Source organism: Rattus norvegicus, chromosome 1 (genome assembly GCF_036323735.1).
Source record: "Rattus norvegicus strain BN/NHsdMcwi chromosome 1, GRCr8, whole genome shotgun sequence".
Taxonomy (NCBI): domain Eukaryota; kingdom Metazoa; phylum Chordata; class Mammalia; order Rodentia; family Muridae; genus Rattus; species Rattus norvegicus.
The window spans coordinates 77,341,033-77,364,975 of record NC_086019.1 but is presented as its reverse complement, the minus strand read 5'-3'; the positions used below and the strand labels follow the sequence as shown (position 1 = coordinate 77,364,975).

Genomic DNA, 23,943 nt, shown 5'->3' with positions numbered 1-23,943 from the left:
TAGCTCTTCCTAGTGCTTCTTGGCTGTAAAGGTAGTTTGAGTTCAGTGGGCATTCTGGGATACAAAAGACACTGTCTCTAAAAACAGAAAAGAAAAAAGAAACTGGATTAAAGCTGAACAAATTTTAGCTAATGTCAGCTTAAATTTTTCTTCTCTTTAGACTACTACACTAGGAGTACTTACAGGATGGGAGACACTTACTAATCCAGGGATCTGGAGCCATTCCTACTAACTTGATAGGCTATTTTGTTGCCTAGCTATACATAGGGATGTAATGATACACTTTTATTAACCATTCAATTGATATTTACATCTTTATCCTTATTTAAGAAGTAAAATTACACACATGGCAACTTCTACTCAATTAAAAGCAAGGCTATATAAACCTCAGAGCCATGACAACAGAAGCAGATAGTATATTCTCTTAGGTTGGCTGAGTTAAGTGTCTGTCCTCTATGGACATGTGTAAGCTTTTCATCCAAAAACAAGACTTCCCAGCCATGGTAATATCAACGTTTCAGAATATACAAGTTTTTCTTTGGAAAGGTGTCTTGACTGCTGAGAGACATTATCAGTTTGGGTTTTTATCCCCACCAGATAACAGGATTCCCCCTTTTAGTGATGAAACTTTTTTTTTTGTTTTTTTGGTCTTACGATGAAATTTTACTTGTACTTAAGAAGGACTTTCTTACACATCCTATATACATGGATAGACCTGGAGGACATTATGACAGGGACCTAGTCTCTCAAACTATCAAATACTAATGCTGGAAAGATTGTTTTGTGGTTAAGGGCACTTGCTGTGCAGTCATAAGGACTGGAATTCGGATCCCAATAAGTATTCCACAAGCCAGGCATCCTGAAGATGCCCGTATTCCAAACTCCAAGGGATACAATGCCCTTTTATGGCTCCCAGGTACACAAAGGCATGCATATCTACACAAGTAACAAATGCATACCCACATAAATGTTTTTTAAGACCTTACATATTTAATACAGTGTGTTACCCCTGTACAAATGGAAAAAACTTAAGTTCAACATTTCTAGACCAATATGGCTGTTAATTTCTGTACAGTGCCAACTCAACACAGTAAACGGGGATACTTTTTTCGAAAGTTGACAGCACAGGTAAAGTTTCAAAAAATTCAAATTATATATCTGTATATATATATTTATATTTATATAAAAAGACCAATAATAGCAGTGTGTTATGCATCAACAGCAGCAACAGCTTTTCCAGGTTCTGCAGTCATCTGAACAAAACTGTAGAGACATCCAGCACACTCCATTAAAAAAAAAAGTAAAAAAACAAAACCCGAGAAAACAGCACAGTTCTGTTACTCTTGTGGTACCTGGCACCATTTTTTTTAAATTAGCTTCTCAATCATCATCTGGAAAGAAAACATTCTGAGCAACATCATTAAAAACAGCTCTGATAAAGCACGGTCACTACTACGTATCATAAAGCAGGTACAAGCTATTTTACATCCACAGAGGTATGATACAGTACTGTCCTACATCTATAATACTAGAGGATACAATTTAAAAGGCATTATTTGAGACTTGATTCTACTTTTCCAGCAGAGGGCCCAAAGGATGGTGTGACACAGCTTTGTAAAGAAACATACTTTAGACAGGATTTCCTTTCACTAGTGGCACAGTTCTAAGGATTCATTCTCTCCATGAATGTCAGCTAAAACTGTTATTAAAAAAATGAAATATCCCTAGAACAAAACCGTATAACCACCGGATTCACATGAAGATGACCTAGTGGAGACAAGCTGGACCTCACCTTACCAACAAGCTATCAAATCTGTTATGTTAAAACAGTGAGACCTCCAAGGAAGGAGATGCCAAGTAGTGCTTCAAAGCTTCGGACCACAATCAAACACAGCATCCTTTTCAACAGAAGCAGAAGCTCATCTGAATATGCTCATGGATGCTGACATCAACATTTAATCATCTCTTCACTCATCCAGGAAGAGGGGGAGATCAGTTACTACTGTACTTTATTGTGTTCCACCAAATCACCATGTTACAAAAATAGCAAGCTGCCATAATAAAAAATAAGGCTCCTCTATCCAGCACCAGATAGCATCATTTTACTTTCAAGCCTAGAAATTGCACACTTGTATATAAACCAATCGAAGATGAGGATTGAGAGTTCATCGTGGTGGATTTTTCCTTTGATGAATATGAAGTGTCCTTCCTTATCTTTTTTGATGACTTTTAATTGAAAATTGATTTTATTTGATATTAGAATGGCTACTCCAGCTTGCTTCTTCTGACCATTTGCTTGGAAAGTTGTTTTCCAGCCTTTCACTCTGAGGTAGTGTCTGTCTTTGTCTCTGAGGTGTGTTTCCTGTAGGCAGCAGAATGCAGGGTCCTCATTGCATATCCAGTTTGTTAATCTATGTCTTTTTATTGGGGAGTTGAGGCCATTGATGTTGAGAGATATTAAGGAATAGTGATTATTGCTTCCTGTTATATTCATATTTGGATGTGAGGTTATGTTTGTGTGCTTTTCTTCTCTTTGTTTTGTTGCCAAGACGATTAGTTTCTTGCTTCTTCTAGGGTATAGCTTGCCTCCTTATGTTGGGCTTTACCCTTTATTATCCTTTGTAGTGCTGGATTTGTAGAAAGATATTGTGTAAATTTGGTTTTGTCATGGAATATCTTGGTTTCCCCATCTATGTTAATTGAGAGTTTTGCAGGATACAGTAACCTGGGCTGGCATTTGTGTTCTCTTAGGGTCTGTATGACATCTGTCCAGGATCTTCTGGCCTTCATAGTTTCTGGCGAAAAGTCTGGTGTGATTCTGATAGGTCTGCCTTTATATGTTACGTGACCTTTTTCCCTTACTGATTTTAATATTCTTTCTTTATTTTGTGCGTTTGGTGTTTTGACAATTATGTGACGGGAGGTGTTTCTTTTCTGGTCCAATCTATTTGGAGTTCTGTAGGCTTCTTGTATGCCTATGGGTATCTCTTTTTTTAGGTTAGGGAAGTTTTCTTCTATGATTTTGTTGAAGATATTTACTGGTCCTTTGAGCTGGGAGTCTTCACTCTCTTCTATACCTATTATCCTTAGGTTTGATCTTCTCATTGAGTCCTGGATTTCCTGTATGTTTTGGACCAGTAGCTTTTTCCGCTTTACATTATCTTTGACAGTTGAGTCAATGATTTCTATGGAATCTTCTGCTCCCGAGATTCTCTCTTCCATCTCTTGTATTCTGTTGGTGAAGCTTGTATCTACAGCTCCTTGTCTTTTCTTTTGATTTTCTATGTCCAGGGTTGTTTCCATGTGTTCTTTCTTGATTGCTTCTATTTCCATTTTTAATTCCTTCAACTGTTTGATTGTGTTTTCCTGGAATTCTTTCAGGGATTTTTGCGATTCCTCTCTGTAGGCTTCTACTTGTTCTCTAAGGGAGTTCTTTATGTCTTTCTTGAAGTCCTCCAGCATCATGATCAAATATGATTTTGAAACTAGATCTTGCTTTCCTGGTGTGTTTGGATATTCTGTGTTTGCTTTGGTGGGAGAATTGGGCTCCGATGATGCCATGTAGTCTTGGTTTCTGTTGCTTGGGTTCCTGCGCTTGCCTCTCGCCATCAGATTATCTCTAGTGTTACTTTGTTCTGCTATTTCTGACCGTGGCTAGACTGTCCTATAAGCCTGTGTGTCAGGAGTGCTGTAGACCTGTTTTCCTGTTTTCTTTCAGCCAGTTATGGGGACAGAGTGTTCTGCTTTCGGGCGTGTAGTTTTTCCTCTCTACAGGTCTTCAGCTGTTCCTGTGGGCCTGTGTCTTGAGTTCACCAGGCAGGTTTCTTGCAGGGGAAAATTTGGTCCTACCTGTGGTTCCAAGGCTCAAGTTTGCTCGTGGGGTACTGCCTAAGTCCTCTCCGCGGCGGCAGCAACTGGGAAGATCTGCGCCGCTCTTTCCGGCAGCCTCCGTGCACCAGGGTTCCAGATGACGTTTGGTGTTTTCCTCTGGCGTCTGGATGTGCACAGAGTGCAGTCTCTTCTGGTTCCCCAGGCGTGTCTGCCTCTCTGAAGGTTTAGCTCTCCCTCCCATGGGATTTGGGTGCAGAGAACTGTTTATCCGGTCTGTTTCCTTCAGGTTCCGGCGGTGTCTCAGGCGCAGGGAATCGCCGCTCCTGGGCCCTCCCCTACGGGAACCCAGAGGCCTTATACAGTTGCCTCTTGGGCCAGGGATGGGCAGTGTTGGTGGTCTCCTCCGCTCTGCAGCCTCAGGAGTGCCCACCTGATCAGGCGGTGAGGTCTCTCTCCCACGGGGTTTGGGAGCAGAGAGCTGCTGCCGTGATGAAACTTTAAAATGCAGCTGATGTCTATTGTCTGCTTAGAGAGAGGCAGAGACAGAGACAGAGAGGCACAGAGTGGGGACCACAAATAGAGATGGCACAAAAAGAGAAATTTCTTAAATTAAGCACAGGCTTGGTTTGGTAGAAATAATCTAGACCTTAAAGTTTCAACTTAAGCAAAAGTAAAACCTAACCCAATTCTGGTATTTATTCATCTATCCAAATACACTTAAGTCACATACATAACCTCTTAACATATAATTTTTGCATTTATTACTTTTAACTTTATTTATAATTATATTTATGTATGTATGTGTGTCAGCATGTGGTTGTGTACCGTGAGTTGTAGGTTCCTTGAGTTCAGGGGTCTTATATCCCCTGGAGCTGTAGCTTCAGGCATTTATGGATCATTATATGGGTACTGGGAACTTAATTCAGGTCCTCTGCTAAAGTACTTTTTACCTGTGAGCTACTTCTCCAACCCACATTTATAAATTTACATATTTGTGTGGGTGTATAGTTGAGTGCATGTGGAGATCAGAGGACAACTTATTGGAGTTGCATGTTGACCCACTGTGCCCCTATCCATTAAAACATATTTGCAGCCCAACACCAATATTTTATTATGTGGAAATTTAGGACAACTTTTTTCAGAATACAACAAAAATGTGATAGATTTAAAATTCCATGCAAGTACCAATTTTCTGTTTTGAAAAAGATATTTTTAGTTTTATGGGCGTTTTGCTTGCACATATGAATATGCTCCACCTACAAGCAATGCCTGTGATGGCCAGAAGAGGTCAGGAATCCATGGAGCTGAACTTAACAGACAGTTGTCAGTGGAAATGTCTGTGCTGGGAACTGAGACCAGGTCCTATGGGAGAATAGCAAGTTCTCTGAATTTGCTGAACATCTCTAATACACTAATCACTGACGCAATTCCAGTAATCTCAGGGAAGATGGGTAGGCTCCTGCCCTCCGAAAGCCTGGTATCAGAAGAAACTCCTGAAAAAAAATCTCCAAGTTTGTTACTGTTCACGTGCCAGCTGCATGCTTATTCTTCCATAAATAACCAGAGAAACACTTTCTCTTAAACTTCTTTGACTGAGAACATTGAGCCAAATACATTAATTAATGTATCTAGAACTATGAGATGCATACAATTTAACCGAGGACAACCTGACATCCTGATCAGAATTCTTACCCATAGACTTGAAACCCTATGACCCCCAAATCAGATTCACTGCATTCTTACCTGAAGTAAATCTTGCTGTGACTTATAATTATAAACATGTTTATCAAATTGAAAAATTATAAGTAGAATGATTCTTAAATGACTCACTAAAGATAGGAAAGTTTTAGACTGAATAGCAACATTCTGAGTCCTAACTCATAAAAATAATTTACAAATGAAGTACTTATGGATTTCTCCTGGGGAGGTACCATGCCCTTTGCAAATTTGTAATGCAACAAATACCCGGAATTCATGTTTTACAGTAGCTGTTGCTCAAAGGTGAGTTACCTGTTTGGTCCGAATGTTTTTATAGGCAATATGTCAAATATATTATAACCCCAGGTATTGGGAAACAACCAACTGAGGATGTGGGTTTTAGGACCCATGTTGGATACCAAGAAGGTATGGGCTAGCTAGGTTAATTTTCTATGTGAGTTAAAGTGTGTAAGAGCAGAAGTATTCTAGAGAAGGTAAATGTAAAATGCATGGCATTATAGATTGTTTAGAAAGAGAAGGGCCCCTACATATGGGACACAGTATTCATACACTGCCTTTAGCTGTGAGTCCCCACTTATTTCACAAGCATGAAAAAGTTGCGTACAATATTGTTCTCTATCTAGAGGTATGGGCATAGAAATAACTGTTTGATTGGTTAGTATTAGGGCTGGACCCTAACTATGCAATACTTGTGGTGTCATAAGAAAAGAAAACCTACATCAAGTGCAGGTGAAGAAAATGGGAAGTTGTTGCAGAGGAAGAGGTAGGTAGCTCTCTACCCTTTCTTTGCTCCTCAGGACCTTGCTGGTTTTGCAGATGTGTAGGTCATTCATTAGACACGTATTTAAGAAATACTGCAATTCATTCTTGGAATTTTATTCCTAATTGTTCTGTATTCTGATTTCATCCCACTCAGATAAACAAACTAAATATAAAAAGTTTATGAAGACTACATTTCAAAGCATATGGACATTGGAGAGCAACATTTGTATACCTGATAGAAGCTACCATTTAATTGTAGAACACCAGTACAGAAAACTGCAGAACATATTTGATTCTGAATCAGAGCCAGTCACTGCAGTTGTAACAGGTCCAACAGGAGAAGGAAAAACCGTTTTCCTGAGAAAAGCAATGTTGGATTGGGCATCAGGAATTTTATGGCAGAACCGGTTTCAATATGTTTTCTTTTTCTCTGTCCTCTCACTTAACAATACCACAGAGTTAAGCTTAGCTGAGCTTATCTCAAGTAAGTTACCTGAGTCTTCAGAGACACTGAATGACATTTTATCTGATCCAAAGAAAATCTTGTTTATCCTGGATGGATTTGATTACCTGAAATTTGACTTGGAACTCAGGACAAACTTGTGTAATGACTGGAGGAAGATATTGCCAACACAAATCATCTTGAGTAGTTTACTACAGAAAATAATGCTCCCAGAATCCTCTTTGCTTCTTGAATTAGGACATATAAGTTTACCAAAAATCTTCCCTTTGCTGCAGTATCCAAGGGACATAACTATCCAAGGATTCTCTGAGCGGTGTCTAAAGACCTATTTTATATCCTTCTTCAATACTGAAAAAGGCATAGAAGTCTTTGAGAATTTGAAGTCTAATCAAATGCTCAAATTATGCAGCAATCCTTATCTATGCTGGATGTTCTGTAGTTGTTTAAAGTGGCAGTTTGACAGGGAAGAGGAAGCGTACTTTCAGGCTAAAACAGATTCGGTCTTCTTCACAAGCTTTATGGTTAGTGCATTCAAATCAGCATATGCCAGTAATCCACCTAAACAAAACAGAGCCCAATTAAAGAGCCTGTGTACCTTGGCTGTAGAAGGAATGTGGAAACAGTTGTTTGTTTTTGACTCTGAAGATCTCAGGAGGAATGGTATATCTGAATCAGATAAGGCAGTGTGGCTGAGAATGAAATTTCTCCAGAATCATGATAACCACATTGTGTTTTATCATCCTACACTACAGTTATACTTTGCTTCCATGTTCTATTTCCTCAAACAAGACAAAGACACGCATGTCCCAGTCATTGGAAGCATACCTCAACTCCTAAGAAAAATTTATGCTCGTGACCACACACAATGGCTCCAGATAGGGATTTTTTTGTTTGGACTCGCCACTGAGCAAGTTGCCTCCTTGCTCAAACCATACTTTGGCTTTATACAGCACAGAGATGTAAGACAGGAAGTCATGAGATACCTTAAGAGTCTCAGTCAACGAGAGTGCTGTGAGAAATTGGAAAGACCCCAGAATTTGTTTGCCTGTCTACGTGACAACAAGGAGGAAAAATTTGTAAGAGAAGTGGTAGATCTATTTGAAGAAATTACTGTTGATATTACTAATTCACATGTATTGTCAATAATTGCAAACCATCTTCAGAAATCCTCCAAATTAAAGAAACTTCACCTGCATATACAAAAGAGAGTTTTTTTAGAAATTCATGACCCAGAATATAGTGACTCAGAAACCTTTACACAGGACAAAAAGTAAGTACGTTTCTACGCTTGTCTACTGTTCTTCACATCTGTATTACTGTCCACAGCAATATTTTATAAGTGTGTCCATGCTTTATTCATGCAAATATATGATGAAGCCAGAAAAAGATGTGGAGTGTCTTTCTCTATTTTTCTCTGCCTTAATTCCTTGGTATAGTCTCTCACCATCTTAATGCAAATTGACCAGGAAGATAATAGGATCTACCCATTCCATCTTTTTTTATTGGATATTTTTTATTTATACTTCAAATGTTATTCCCTTTCCAGTCTCTGGTCCATATATCCCCTATCCGATCCCCTCTTCCCCTTCTTCTGTGAGGGTATTCCCCCATTGAAACACACACCCCCTTGTGCCTCCCTATCCTGATATTTCCCTACACTGAAGGGTCCAGCCTCGGCAGGACCAAGGGCTTCTCCCATTGGTACCGATCAAAGCCATCCTCTGCTACATATATGCAGCTAGAGCCAAAGGATGTCCATGTGTAGTCCCTGGAAGCTCTGGTTGATTGGTATTGTTGTTCTTATGGGGTTGCAAATCCTTCAGCTCCCTCAATACGTTCTCTAACTCCTCTAACAGGGACCCAATTCTCAGTTCAATGCTTGGCTGAGAGCATTTGCCTCTGTATTTGTCATACTCTCACAGAGACTCTCAGGAGACAGCTATATCAGGCTTCTGTCAGAATTCACTTCTTGACATCAGCAATATGGTCTGGGTTTGGTAGCTGTATGTATATAGGCTGGTTCCCCAGGTGGGGCAGGCTCTGGATGGCCATTCCTTTAGTCTCTGCTCCAAACTTTGCCTCCATATCTCCCCCTATGAATATTTTTGTTCCCCCTTCTAAGAAGGACTGTAGCATCCACACTTTGGTCATCTTTGTTCTTGAGCTTCATGTGGTCTATGGATTGTATCTTGGGTAATCTGAGCTTTTGGATTAATATCCACTTATCAGTGAGTACATATCATTTGTTTTTTCATAATTGAGTTACCTCACTCAAGATGACATTTGCTAGTTTCATCCATTTATAGTTGAATTTCATGAAGTCATTGCTTTTGATAGCTGAGTAGTACTCCGTTGTGCAGATACACCACATTTTCTATATCCATTCCTCTGTTGAAGGGAATCTGGGTTCTTTCCAGCTTCTGGCTATTATAAATAAGGCTGCTACGAACATAATGGAGCATGTGTCTTTTCTGTATGTTGGAGCATCTTTTGGGTATATGCCCAGGAGAGGTATAACTCAGTCCTCAGGTAGTGCAATTTTATGAGGAACCTCCAGACTGATTTCCATAAAGGTTGTACCAGTCTGCAATCACACCAACAATGGAGGAGTGTTACTCTTTCTCCACATCCTCGCCAGCATCTACTGTTACCTGAGTTTTTGATGTTCGCCATTCTCACTGGTATGAGGTATAATCTCAGGGTTGTTTTGATTTGTACTTCCCTGATAACTAAGGATGTTAAATATTTCTTTAGGTTCTTCTCAGCCATTCGATATTCCTCAGCTTAGAATTATTTGTTTAGCCCCGTACCCCTTTCTAACAGGGTTATTTGATTCTCTGGAATCTAACTTCTTGAGTTCTTTGTATATATTGGATATTATACCACTATTAGTAAAGATCTTTTCCCAATCTGTTGGTTGCCATTTTGTCCTAATGACAGTGTCTTTTGCCTTATATAAGCTTTGAAAATTTATGTGGTTCCATTTATCAATTCTTGATCTTAAAGCATAAACCATTGGTGTTCTGTTCAGGAAATTTTCCACAGTGGCCATGTGTTCCAGGCTCTTTTCCGCTTTTTCTTCTATTAGTTTCAGTGTATCTGGTTTTATGAGGAGGTCATTGATCCACTTGCACTTAAGGCTTTGTTCAGGGCAGTAAGAATGAATTGATTTGCATATTTCTACATGCTGATCTCCAATTGAACCAGCACCATTTGTTGAAAATGTTATCTTTTTTCCATTGTATGGTTTTAGTTCCTTTGTCAAAGATCAAGTGGCCTTAGGTATGTGGGTTCATTTCTGGGTCTTCAATTCTGAAATATCTGTATAAGAACTTTAAGTCTCTGAAGAAAGAAATTGAAGATCTCAGAAGATGGAAAGATCTCCCATGCTCATGGATTGTCAGGATCAATATAGTAAAAACGGCCATTTTGCCAAAAGCAATCTACAGATTCAATGCAATCCCCATCAAAATCCCAACTCAGTTCTTCATAGAGATAGAAAGAGCAATTTGAAACTTCATTCAAAATAACAAAAAAACCCAAAATAGCAAAAACTATTCTCAACAATAAAGGAACTTCTGGGGAAACACCATCCCTGACCTCAAGCTGTATTACAGAGCAATAGTGATAAAAACTGTATGGTATTGGTACAGAGACAAGAAGGTAGATTAATGGAATAAAATTGTTTCCATCTTCTAATGCTGTGCCAACAACAACAGCCTCATGCAATGAGGTCTATCTTTTTATGTCAGTACTATGGATCTGAAAACAGATTCTATTTCTTGCGCAACAAATACTATGAGTAATCTTTATTCCTCTTTCCAGCATGGTAAAGTTCTTACATGTCTTGGCTTGATTGTTTAGACAGCATACTAGGCTTTCTGTTGGGTTTTCACACTGCCCTTTGAAGCTTTATGGCTCCAAACAGCTATTTCTTGACTCCATTCATACAAAGAAATTTGCCACAGGGCCAGTGTGAGGTAGAAATGTGAGCAACTTCATTGCAGTATTTAATGCTTGTCTTCATCCATAACATGTTTAGAGTGTCCTGGTGATGACATTAAGTTACTGGTTATATTAAATTCCTGCAGTTGACATGCCTCACATTGAATTAAGGTTGCTAGCTCATACTTTGTTTTTCAAATGTGTAAATTTTTTACTGAACATACTAAGTAATTCCCTCAAGATTCCCAAATGTCTACCCTAATTCACATAGAAATCATGTTTTGTCACTAATAAAAAGAGGCACTAGAGAACCCAGTAAAGTTAAATGCCTTCAACAGAGAATTACAGATAGTAATAGTGAATCCCCAAGAGAGGTTCAATTTTAGTTTCTCTCATTTTAAGCCATGCCTCTTTATTTTAATTTTTTCATGGCATTGATTTGTAATGTCATTTATATATATACAATTCTAATATATATAATATATATTATAATATAATGTATATAATATATTATAATATATATATTAGAAATAAATATATATTCCAACCAATGGAATATATATATGTATATTCCATTCTGATTACTCTCACTTTCTATTCAGTTGTTTCCCTTCTATTTCATCACCCAACTTCTTTACAAGTTTCTTCCTCAAATTGACATCTTTTTTTCTCAGCTATGGAGTTTAACTAGGGTTAAACTCGGTGTGTCCAAAGGTTTAGAATTGAGCATTAGACCCTGGTGGGCTCACTTGTGGGAACAAAGTTGAAGATGACTACTCTTCCCCTAGAAGCCATTGGTTAAGCTGGAAGGGGTAGATCTGTGTCACCCTCTCTCCATTTTATTATTGATTGTATCAGGCCTGGTCTTTTATAGGAAAATTAAGGCATCCATAGCTGCTGTGGGTCAAGACTTCAATGTCTATACCATGACCTGAGGATGGCATTTTGTATTGCACAGTGCTCTCTCTCCTCCTCCTCCTCCTCCTCCTCCTCCTCCTCCTCCTCCTCCTCCTCTCTCTCTCTCTCTCTCTCTCTCTCTCTCTCTCTCTCTCCCCTCTCTTCACCACTCCTTGATTCTCCTTTCCTTGCCTCTCCTCACCCTTTTCCTCTCCTGTTCTTTCTTTTTTAAAAAGGTGTATTTATTTTTATTTAATGTATACGAGTGTTTTGCCTGTATATATGTCTATGTACTTTGTAAAAACTAGTGCCTGTGCAGCCCAGAAAAGGCCATTCAGTACAGATTCCCTGTACTGAAGTTACAAATGGCTATGACCTTCCATGTGGATTCTGGGAATCAAACTTGTGGCCTTTGCAAGGTGTCTTAACCTCTTAAACATTTCCTGCTCCAGGGTCACTTTCTTAATCACTATGCTATGTTTATCTATTTTGTGTAAACATCTCCCAGTTTCAAGGGTAACTGCCAGATTTGAGGTGATTGGGATTGATCTGCCTATTTTTGGAATGTCTTTAATTTAATTTAAACTTTAAAGAATAATGATGTGTTATCTCATTGCAGAAATGCAGCTGAATATTGGAAGAAGTTATGTCATATTTTTGTCAACTTACATGTGTTGGATCTGGACAGCTGTAATTTCAACAAACAGGTCATAGAGGAACTCTGTAATGTGCTGTCTCCATCACCTAAGATACCTCTGATGGCTTTTAAGCTCGAAAGCTTGTTGTAAGTTTATAGTCACCTATCCTTTAAGTAGATAGAAGAAATTCCTCTCTCCCTTCTGGAGAAAACCAAAGCATGAATAAATGCAGAACTAAAGTCCAAAAATAGTAAATATAATATTACCCAAGAGTCACATATTTGAAGTTTTCTGTGTCATATAGATACACACACACACACACATACACACACACACACCACAAATCATATTTATGTATAGTTTACAAGCCTATACATCAAGAGAGAGAGAGAGAGAGAGAGAGAGAGAGAGAGAGAGAGAGAGAGAGAGCATGCACACACCAAAATTGCAATCAACAGGAATTGACTACAATGAATGTTAATTAAAGGTCCATTTTAAAATTATTTTTAGTTGTGAATATGTATGTGTGCATCTGAATTTGGTTCTTTGGGTTTAGAGTTATAAGCAGTTGTGAGCTTCCTGACAATGTATACTGGGAAGTCAACTCTGTTCTTTGCAAGAGCAGAAAATGCTCTAAACCACTGATTCATCTGTCCATCCCAATGGTAATCTCTAAGTCAACATGATGATATCTATTTGTTATCATGAGGAAACATAGCCTGAAATAAGTCTGCTTACATTTTCCTCACCCTGAAAAAGGAATGAATACAAAAAAATCTAATTTTCTTAAAAGTCTGGAACCTATTCTATGACCATTATAGATTGTGATGTCATAAAAATATCAATACTTAATAAGCAGGTGGTATTGGCACATCCTTTAATTTCAACAGTAGGGAATTATACAAATGTAGAAAATGCAACAAAGGGGAAAGATCTGAGTAGCTTGAATCTTAGTGCTTCTCTAGTATCTGGAGATAGCCTGTGAGAGTTTGAGGTAACCAGGATGCCCAAACAACCACAGCCTGTAAGACAAATATGAGAAAGTCTATATGCAAGTTGATCAGCCATGTACCCACACATTCTAATATCATGTGACATTTGGTCTCATTCTGCAGGTGTTCATTCATGACTAACTTTGGAGATGGTTCACTATTTCACACCCTTCTTCAGCTACCTCACCTGAAATACCTAAACCTGTATGGCACCAACCTCTCCAACAGTAGGATTGAGAATCTGTGCTCTGCTCTGAGACGCTCAACATGCAAAGTAGAGGAACTACTGTAAGTTGATGCATCTTCCACACTCAGGGGTTTCTTTACAATATTGTTTATAAGTGTGGGATCAATTTTAAGAGTCAATTTAAAACAATGTTATAATACTAGTTTCTCAGAAGACTGGGATAGGCAAAATGCCAATTGAAGGTCTGCTTGGTCTATACAATATTAAGTTCAATGCCAGCCTGAACAATTTTGACATCCTTGTCTGCAATTAGAAAGTCAATTATATTTCTTCCTTTTTCTTTTGTTGGTTATTTTATTTATTTACATTCCAAATGTTTTCTCCCTTCCCGGATTCGCCTCCACAAACCTCCATCGCATCCACCCTCTCCTTTGCCTCTGTGAAAGTGCTCCCCCACCCCCTAACCATTCCCTCCTTACTGCTCTAGCATCCCCTTATGCTGGGATGTCAAACCTCCACAGGACCAAGGGCCTCCCCTCCCACTGATTCCAGAAAAGGCGATCCTCTACTCTCTCTCTCTCTCTCTCTCTCTCTCTCTCTATATATATATATATATATATATATATATATATATATATATATATATATATATATCTGGACCATCTGGAGATGGTCACTACAGGTTCTATGTTGGGTAGTTCAGCTAATGTTATCCAGGGGTCCTGGGAGCCTCTTGCTTTCCTAACATCTGAGACTTTCTAGTGAATACCTCCAGTTCCCCATCCACCACTGCTATATGTTTCTGTTCAATTTCTGGACTTCTTTTCTGTCTCTTCCTGTACCTGATTGTGCCTCCCCCTCCCCCCTCCTCTGTACCTCCCATAATTATGTTGTTCTCTCTTCTAAGTAGAATTGAAGCATCCACACTTTGGTCTTCCATATTCTTAAGCTTCATATGGTCTGTGAGTTAAATCATGGGTATTCTGAACTAATATCCACTTATCAGTAAGTACACACCATGTACGTGCTTTTCAGTTTGGGTTACCTCATTCAGGATGATATGTTCTACTTCCATCCATTTGCCTGTGAATTTCATGAAGTCATTGTTTTTAATAACTAATAGTACTCCATTGTATAAATGGACTACATTTCATTTTCTGTATATATTCTTCTGTTGAGGTACATTAGGCTATTTCCAACTTCTGGGTATTTTAAATAAGGTTTCTATGAACATAGTGGAGATGTGTTCTTGTTACCTGTTGGAGCATCTTTAGGGTATTTGCCCAGGAGGGGTATAGTTGGATCTTCAGGTAGAACTATTTCCAATTTTCTGAGGGACCTCCAGAATGATTTCCAGAGTGGTTGTACCAGCTTAAAATCCCACCAACAATGAAGGAGTATTCCTCTTTCCCTGCATCCTTGCCAGCATTTACTGCCACCTGAGTTTTTTTTATCTTATCCATTCTGACAAGTGTGAGGTGGAATCTCAGGGTTGTTTTGACTTGCATTTCCCTGATGACTAAGGACGCTGAACATTTCTTTAAGTGCTTCTCAGCCATTTAAGACTCCTTAATTAAGAGCTCTTTGTTTACCTATGTACTCCATATTTAATAGGGTTATTTGGTTCTCTGGAATCTAATTTCTTGAGATCTTTGTACATATTGGATATTACCTTTCCATCAGATATAGGGTTGATAAAGATCTTTTCCAAATCTGTAGGTTGCTGTTTTGTCCTATTAACAGTTTACTTTGCCTTACAGAAGCTTTTTTAATTTTATGAGATCCAATTTGTGAATAGTTGATCTTACAGCCTGAGCCATTGAAGTTATGTTCAGGAAATTCTCCCTTGTGCCAATATGTTCAAGGCTCTTTCCCACCTTCTTTTCAACTAGATTCAGTGTATCTGGTTTTATGTGGAGGTCCTTGATACACTTAGACTTGAGCATTGTACAAAGAGATAAGAATGGACCAATTTGCATTCTTCTACAGAAAGCCAAATTTTTTTAGACAATATGAATACACTGTTGCTCTCTTCAGACAAACTAGAAGAGGGCATTGGATCTCATTACAGATGGCTGTAATCCACCATATGGCTCCTGGGAATTAAACTCAGGTCCCTTGGAAGAATAATCAATGTTCTTAACCACTGAACAATCTCTCCAGCCCCCCTCTCCCTTTTTTTTAAAGATTTCTTTCAGCCAGGGCTCTTTTTCTTTTTTTATTGAATATATTTATTTACATTTCAAATGTCATTCCCTTTCCCGGTTTCCTGTCCATAAAACCCCATCCCCTCCTCCTCCCCCATAAGGGTGTTCCCCGTTGCATACCCCCTTACCACCACCACCCTGACATTCCCCTGCACTGGGGGTTCTACCTTGACAGGACAAAGGGCTTCTTCTTCCATTGGTGCCCAACAAGGCCATCCTCTGCTACATATGCATTTGGAGCCATGGGTCAGTCCATATATAGTCTTTGGGTAGTGGTTTAGTCCCTGGAAGCTCTGGTTGGTTAGCATTGTTGTTCTTATGGGGTTGCAAGCCCATTCAGCTCTTTCAATCCTTTCTCTAATTCCTGCAACCGGGGTCCTCTTCTCAGTTCAGGGGTTTGCTGCTAACATTCACCTCTATATTTGACATGCTCTGCTTGGGTCTCTCAGGAAAGAGTTATATCAGGTTCCTATCAGCATGTACTTCTTAGCTTCATCAATCTTATCTAGTTTTGGTGGGTGGGTATATATGTGCCACATGTGGGGCCTGCTCTGAATGGTGATTACTTCAGTCTCTGCTCTAAACTTTCCCTCAATACACCCTTTGTTCCCCCTTTTAAGGAGTACTGAAGCATCCGCATTTTGGCCATCCTTCTGGAGCTACAGGTAGTCTGTGGATTGCATCTTGGGTAATTCAAGCTTTGGGCAAATATCCATTTATGAGTGAGTGCACACCATGTGTGTTTTTCTGTGATGGGGTTACCTCACTCAGGATGATAGTTTCTAATTCAATCCATTTGACTATGAATTTCATGAAGTCATTGTTTTTGATAGCTGAGTAATATTCCATTGTGTACATGTACCATATTTTCTGAATCCATTCCTCTGTTGAAGGGCATCTGGGTTCTTTCCAGCTTCTGGCTATTATAAATAAAGCTGCTATGAACATAGTGGAGCATGTGTCTTTGTTGTATATTGGAATATCTTTTGGGTATATGCTCAGGAGAGGTATAGCTGGATCCTCAGGTAGTGGAATGTCCAATTTTCTGAGGAACCTACAGACTGATTTCCAGAGTGGTTGTACAAGTTTGCAATTCCACCGACAATGGAAGAATGTTCCTCTTTCTCCACATCCTGGCCAACATCTGCTGTCACCTGAGTTTTTTATCTTAGCCATTCTGACTGGTGTAAGGTGGAATCTCAGGGTTGTTTTGATTTGCATTTCCCTGATGACTAAGGATGTTGAACATTTCTTTAGGTGTTTCTTAGTCATTTGGCATTCCTCAGCTGAGAATTCATTGTTTAGCTCTGAACCCCATTTTTAATGGGGTCATTTGGCTCTCTGAAGTCTAACTTCTTGAGTTCTTTGTATATTTTGGATATAAACCCTCTATCAGATGAAGGATTGGTAAAGATCTTTTCCCAATCTGTTGTTGCCATTTTGTCCTAATGACAGTCCTTTGCCTTACGGAAGCTTTGCAGTTTTGTGAGATCCCATTTGTTGATTCTTGATCTTAGAGCATAAGCCATTGGTGCTTTATTCAGGAAGTTTTTCCCAGTACCCATGTGTTTGAGACTCTTCCCCACTTTTTCTTCTATTACTTTGAGTGTATCTTGTTTGATGTGGAGGTGCTATAGATCCACTTGGACTTAATCTTTGTACAGTGCAATAAGAATAGACCTATCTGCATTCCTCTTCATGCAGACCTCCAGGCGAACCAACACCTGTTGAAAATGATATCTTTTTTCCCATTGGATGGTTTTACCTCCATTATCAAACATCAAGTGTGTAGGCTCATTTCTGAGTCTTCAATTCTATTCCTCTGATCTGTCTGCCTGTCTCTGTACCAATAACATACAGTTTTGTCACTACTGTTCTGTAATACTGGTTGAGGTCAGGGAAGATTATTCCCCAAGAAGTTCTTTTATTGTTGAAGATAGCTTTTGCTATCCTGGACTTTTTGTTATTCCAAATGAATTTGCAAATTGCTCTTTCAATCTCTATGAAGAATTAAGTTGGAATTTTGATAAGGATTGTATTGAATCTGTGGATTGCTTTTGTCAAAATGGCCATCTTTACTATATTAAACCTGCTAATCCATGAGCATGGGAGATCTTTCGATCTTTTGAGATCTTCAATTTCTTTCTTCAGAAACTTGAAGTTCTTGTCATACAGATCTTTCAGTTGCTTGGTTAAAGTCACACTGAAGTATTTTATATTATTTGGGACTATCATGAAGGGTGTCATTTCTCTTATTTCTTTCTCAGCCTGTTTGTCCTTTGAGTAGAGGAAGATTTGTTTGAGTTAATTTTATACCCAAGCGATTTGCTGAAGTTGTTTATCAGGTTTAGAAGTTCTCTGGTGTAACTTTTGGAGTCACTTAATTATACTATCATATCATCTGCAGATAGTGATATTTTGACTTCTTCCTTTCCAATTTGTGTCCCTTAGAACGCCAATGGTTGTCTGATTGCTTTGACTAAGACTTTGAATACTATGTAGAATAAATATGGGGAGAGTGGGCAGGCTTGTCTAGACCCTGATTTTAGTGGGACTGTTTCAAGTTCCTTTCCATTTAGTTTAATGTTAGCTACTGGTTAGCTGTATATTGCTTTTACTATGGATATGTATGGGCCTTGAATTCCTGATCTTTCTAGGACTTTTATCATGAAGGGGTGTTGAATTTTGTCAAATGCTTTCTCAGCATCTAATGAACTAATCATGTGGTTTTTTAATCTTTGAGTTTCTTTATATAGTGGATTACGTTGATATTTTCCATATATTGGACCATCCCTGCATCCCTGGGATGAAGCCTACTTGATCATGATGGATGATCGTTTTGATGTGTCCTTGGACTCGGTTTGCAAGAACTTTACTGAGTATTTTTGTGTCGGTATTCATAAGGGAAGTATGTCTGAAGTTCTCTTTCTTTGTTGGGTGTTTTGTGTGGTTTAGGTATAAGAGTAATTGTGGTTTCATAGAAGGAATTTGGTAGTGCTCTATCTGTTTGTATTTTGTGGAATACTTTGGATCATATTGGTGTGAGGTCTTCTATGAAGGTCTGATAGAATTCTGCACTAAACCCATCTAGTCCTGTGCTCTTTTTGGTTGGGAGACTTTTTATAACTGCTTCTATTTCTTTAGGAGTTGTGGGGCTGTTTAGATGGTTTATCTGTTCCTGATTTAACTTTGGTACCTGGTATTAGTCTACAAAATTGTCCATTTCCTGTAGATTTTCCAGTTTTGATGAATATAGGCTTTTGTAGTAGGATCTGATTATTTTGTGTTCTTTCAGATTCTGTTGTTATGTCTTTCTTTTAATTTCTGATTTTGTTAATTTGGATACACTCTCTGTACCCTCTAGTTAGTCTGGCTAAGAGTTTATCTATCTTGTTGATTTTCTCAAAGAACCAACTCCTGGTTTTGTGGATTTTTTTTTTGTATAGCCCTTTTTGTTTCTACTTGGTTGATTTCAGCCCTGAGTTTGATTATTTCCTGCATTCTACTGCTCTTGGGTGTATTTGTTTCTTTTTGTTCTAGAGCTTTTAGGTGTGCTGTCAAGTTGTTGATGTATGCTCTCTCCTGTTTCTTTCTGCAGACACTCAGAGATGAGTTTTCCTCTTAGCACTGATTTCATTGTGTCCCACAAGTTTGGGTATGTTGTATCTTCATTTTCATTAAATTCTAATAAGTCTTTAATTTTTTTATTTCTTCCCTGACCAAATTGTCATTGAGTAGAGTGTTGTTCAACTTCCATGTATATGTGGGCGTTCTGTCATTATTGTTGTTATTAAAGACCAGCCTTAGTCTGTGGTGACCTGATCCTGTATCTGTTGAAGCCTGTTTTGTGACAGATTATCTGGTCCATTCTGGAGAAAGTACCATGAGGTGTTCAGAAAAAGGTATATGCTTTTGTTGTAGAATTGAATATTCTATAAATATCTGCTAAATCCATTTGGTTCATGACTTCTGTTAGTTTCACTGTGTCTGTGTTTAATTTCTGTTTCCATGACCTGTCCATTGATGAGAGTGGGGTGTTGAAATCTCCTATTATTATTGTGTGAAATAATATTGTGTGCAATGTGTAATTTGAGCTTTAGTAAGGTTTCTTTTGTGAATGTAGGTGCCCTTGCATTTGGAGCACATATATTTAGGACTGAGAGTTCATCTTGGTTGATTTTTCTTTTGATAACTATGTAGTTTCCTTCCTTATCTTTTTTGACGACTTTTTGTTGAAAGTCAATTTTATTCAATATTAGAATGGCTACTCCAGCTTGCTTCTTTGAACCATTTGCTTGGAAAGTTGTTTTCCAGCCTTTTACTCTGAGGTAGTGTCTGTCTTTGTCTGTGAAGTGTGTTTCCTGTATGCAGCAAAATGTTGGGTCCTCTTTAAATATCCAGTGTGTTAGTCTATGTCTTTTTTATTGGGGAATTGAGTTCATTGATGTTGAGAGATATTAAGTAATAGTGATTGTTGCTTGCTGTTATTTTTGTATTTAGAATTATGTTTATGTGTCTCTCTTTTGGTTTCATTGCAAGGAGATTACTTTTTTACTTTTCCTATGGTATAGTTTCCCTCCTTGTGTTGGAGTTTTTCATCTATCATCCTTTGTAGGTCCAGTTTGCAGAAAGATACTGTGTAAATTTGGTTTTGTCATAGAATATCCTGGTTTCTCCATCTATGTTAACTGAGGCTTTTGCTGGATATAATAGCTTGGGCTGGCATTTGTGTTCTCTTAAGGTCTGTATGACATCTGCCCAGGGTCTTCTGGCTTTCATCGTCTCTGGTGAGAAGTCTGGTGTAATTCTTATATGTCTGCCTTTATATGTCACTTATCCTTTTCCCCTTACTGCTTTTAATGTTCTTTCTTTGTTTTGTTCATTTGGTGTTTTGACTATTATGTGACAGGAGATAATTTCTTTTCTGGTACAATCTCTTTGGAGTTCTATATGTTTCTTGTACGTTTATGGGCATCTCTTTCTTTAGGTTAATGAAGTTTTCTTTTATAATTTTGAAGATATTTACTGGCCCTTTAAATTGGGAGTCTTCACTCTCTTCTATACCTATTATCCTTAGGTTTGATCTTCTCCTTGTGTCTTGGATTTCCTGTATGTTTTGGGCTAGGAGCATTTTGCATTTTACATTATCTTTGACAGTTGTGTCAATGTTTTCTATGGTATCTTCTGCCCCTGAGATTCTCTCTTTATATCTCTTATATTCTGTTTGTGATGCTTGCATCTATGACTCCTGATCTCTTCCCTTCTTTTTCTATTCCCTGAGTTGTCTCATTTTGTGCTTTCTTTATTGTTTCTGTTTCCTGGATGGTTTTGTTCAATTTCTTCTCCTGTTTGGTTGTGTTTTCCTGTAATTATTTAACGGATTTTTGTATTTCCCCTTTAAGGGCTTCTATGTTTTTTGTTTTTGTTTTTGTTTTTATCTTTATTAACTTGAGTATTTCTTTTTTCTTTTTTTTCTTTATTAACTTGAGTATTTTTTATTTACATTTCGATTGTTATTCCCCTTCCCTGTTTCCGGGCCAACATCCCCCTAGCCCCTCCCCCTCCCCTTCTATTTGGGCTTCTCCTCCCCATCCTCCCCCATTACCACCCTCCCCTCAACAATCCTGTTCACTAGGGATTCAGTCTTGGCAGGACTTCCTTCCACTGGTGCTCTTACTAGGATATTCATTGCTACCTATGAGGTTGGAGACCAGGATCAGTCCATGTATAGTCTTTGGGTAGTGGCTTAGTCCCTGGAAGCTCTGGTTGCTTGGCATTGTTGTTCATATGGGGTCTCAAGCCCTTCAAGCTCTTCCAGCCCTTTCTCTGATTCCTTCAACGGGGGTCCCATTCTCAGTTCAGTGGTTTGCTGCTGGCATTCGCCTATGTATTTGCTGAATTCTGGGTGTGTCTCTCAGGAGAGATCTACATCTGGTTCCTGTCAGCCTTCACTTCTTTGCTTCATCCATCTTATCTAGTTTGGTGGCTGTATATGTATGGGCCACATGTGGGGCGGGCTTCTAGTTGTTTACCTGTGTGGTCCTGTATTTCTTTAAGGAAGTTATTTATATCATTCTTAAAGTCCTCCATCATCATCATAAAATGTGATTTTAAATCTAAATCTTGCTTTCTGGTGTGTTTGGATATCCAGTATTTGCTTTGGATGGAGAACTGGGCTCTGATGATGACAAGTAGTCTTGGTATCTGTTGCTTAGGTTCCTGAGCTTGCCATCAGATTTTCTCTGATGTTAGCTTGTCTTGTTGTTTCTGCAGTTCATCCAGGGCCCTTAACCACTGAGCCAGCTGTCCAGCCCCATAAGACTTGCCATCATTTAACAATTTCAGTTTATATTTGGAAATATATATCATGAGTGCAAAAACATTAACTTTTCATTAATATTCATGGGAAGAAATTATTATTTCTTTTCTAACCCAAGTTTAAAATTTTACAGATAGAACTATACATGAGTAATAATATGAAATTTTAATATTTTCAATATATTCACTAACTTTCTATTACTAGTAACAATTATGAGATATCCATTTATTTTATCTCGTCAATTTCAGTCCATAATTATTGTCCCTGTTGTATTTAGGCCACTGGAAAGCTATAAATCATGGTGGGAGCATGTGACAAAACAAACCACTCACTCATGACTGGGAAGTAAAGGAGAAAAAAAAGGAAGGGACCAGGATCCTACATCCCTGTTGAGACATTGATAATCAAAAGACCTCCCTCCTATTAAGGCTACACCTTCTCAAGAACACACCTTCTAAAGGCTCCACCATCTCCAAGCAGTGCCTGTCTAGCAGTTCTTTCCCACACAAATCTTTAAGGTGCCTGTAAAGTACAAAGCATAGCAATGCCTAAAATGTAATGTAGGAACAACTTACTCTTCTGAATCTCTTTCTTCTGTACTTTTTAAAAACAGTTTTCTTTTTTTAGATTTGAAGAAAAGTAGTTGTTATTTTATATACAGACACTCAAAAACATAACTATATTTTTATTGCTACAAATGACTATAGGCATAATTTTTTTCAGCCTACTTTAATAAGGTTTCTTCTGGATTGAAAGCCAAATTTAAAAAAAAACACTTTGAATGCTTAACCTTCAAAGTTTTGCTTTGTATTAAAACATGTTGTACAAAATTAGTTTCATTTTGACCATTTTGTGTGTGAAGATACATATGCTCAGGTGCCTTCAAAATCCAGGAGAGGAAATCAGGTCTCCTGGAGCTGGAATTACATGAAGTTGTGAGCTACAGGTGTCTGAAATAGAACTCTAGTCCTACATTGAAGCAGCAAGTGCTAACTTCTGATCTGTATCTCTAACTACCCCATTAAGACATTTTCAGCCATGTTTATAATGTACTTGGGACACATTCACTTATATTCTATTGGTTTCCATTCCCTTCTTTAAAAATTCTCGCTTGCTTTTTGATAACTTTTTTTTCTAATGGTTTGAATACCAACATAATGGCATATCTGTATTTTATTACATTTATTTACTTATGTGTGAGATAGGCCCCTCTTAGTACTCAGAGGTCAACTTGCAGAGGTGCTTGGTAAACGCTTAACAGCACAGAAACAATCAATGTATAAAACTTCCACATGCCATTAACAGGAGGCTAGAGAAAAAAATAGTAGGCAGTCACACAACTGTGATATGTAGGAATGGCATAAGAATGAGAAGAAGTTGGCAGGATACTGATGGTCCGATATTTATAAGCAACATGACAACTCCAATGTGCATTTAAGACCATTGGTGTTTGTGATATGGTGACTTAGGCAGTATGCTAACATTGGTAATTTTCTTCCAGCTGTGTAATGAAATTACAACCCTTTATAACTTCATGAGTGTTTAGTGGGGGTAACAGAACCATTTCCTCTGATATTTGGACTGTTGCCTCGATTCCAGACAAGTAGCTTCTAACCTTTTGATGTTTTCCAGGTAATAGGATAAACTTCCAATATAATGAGGTGATCTTTGGTGGGCTACTACATTGTAGCATGTCCCCTGAAGAACCAAATTAGCACCATTTTCTGTAACTAGCATTCTCATCCCCAATCCTCAGCAAAAAGTTCAATTTGGTGTTAGCCAATCATGCTTACAGGGTAAAGCCTGCATTTAAAAAAGTCCCCAGAGTTCAGAGTGTTCATGCTGCTTAGCATTAAATGTCAACTGGACTGTAAAGTAGACTGCCTTAGTTCACTAATTGTCTTTATTGGTTGATATTTTGGCATATTGATGAGGGAATATCTTGATTTATAATTACAAAAAAGGGCACAGTCTGTGATGAGT

General features: G+C 38.3%; 1 protein-coding gene across 2 annotated transcripts in view; it reads left to right on the top strand.

Moving 5' to 3' along the window:
* Nlrp9 (NLR family, pyrin domain containing 9) overlaps positions 1–23,943 on the top strand; it is a 50,333-nt gene that overhangs the window by 5,391 nt on the left and 20,999 nt on the right. The window contains exons 2-4 of one of the 2 annotated variants that reach the window (NM_001169149.1): positions 6,467–8,045; positions 12,237–12,401; positions 13,371–13,535. In NM_001169149.1, coding sequence (NP_001162620.1) covers positions 6,467–8,045; positions 12,237–12,401; positions 13,371–13,535 — 1,909 coding nt within the window. The remainder of the gene's footprint in view (positions 1–6,466; positions 8,046–12,236; positions 12,402–13,370; positions 13,536–23,943) is intronic. The other variant, XM_039103829.1, reaches the window with a different exon arrangement.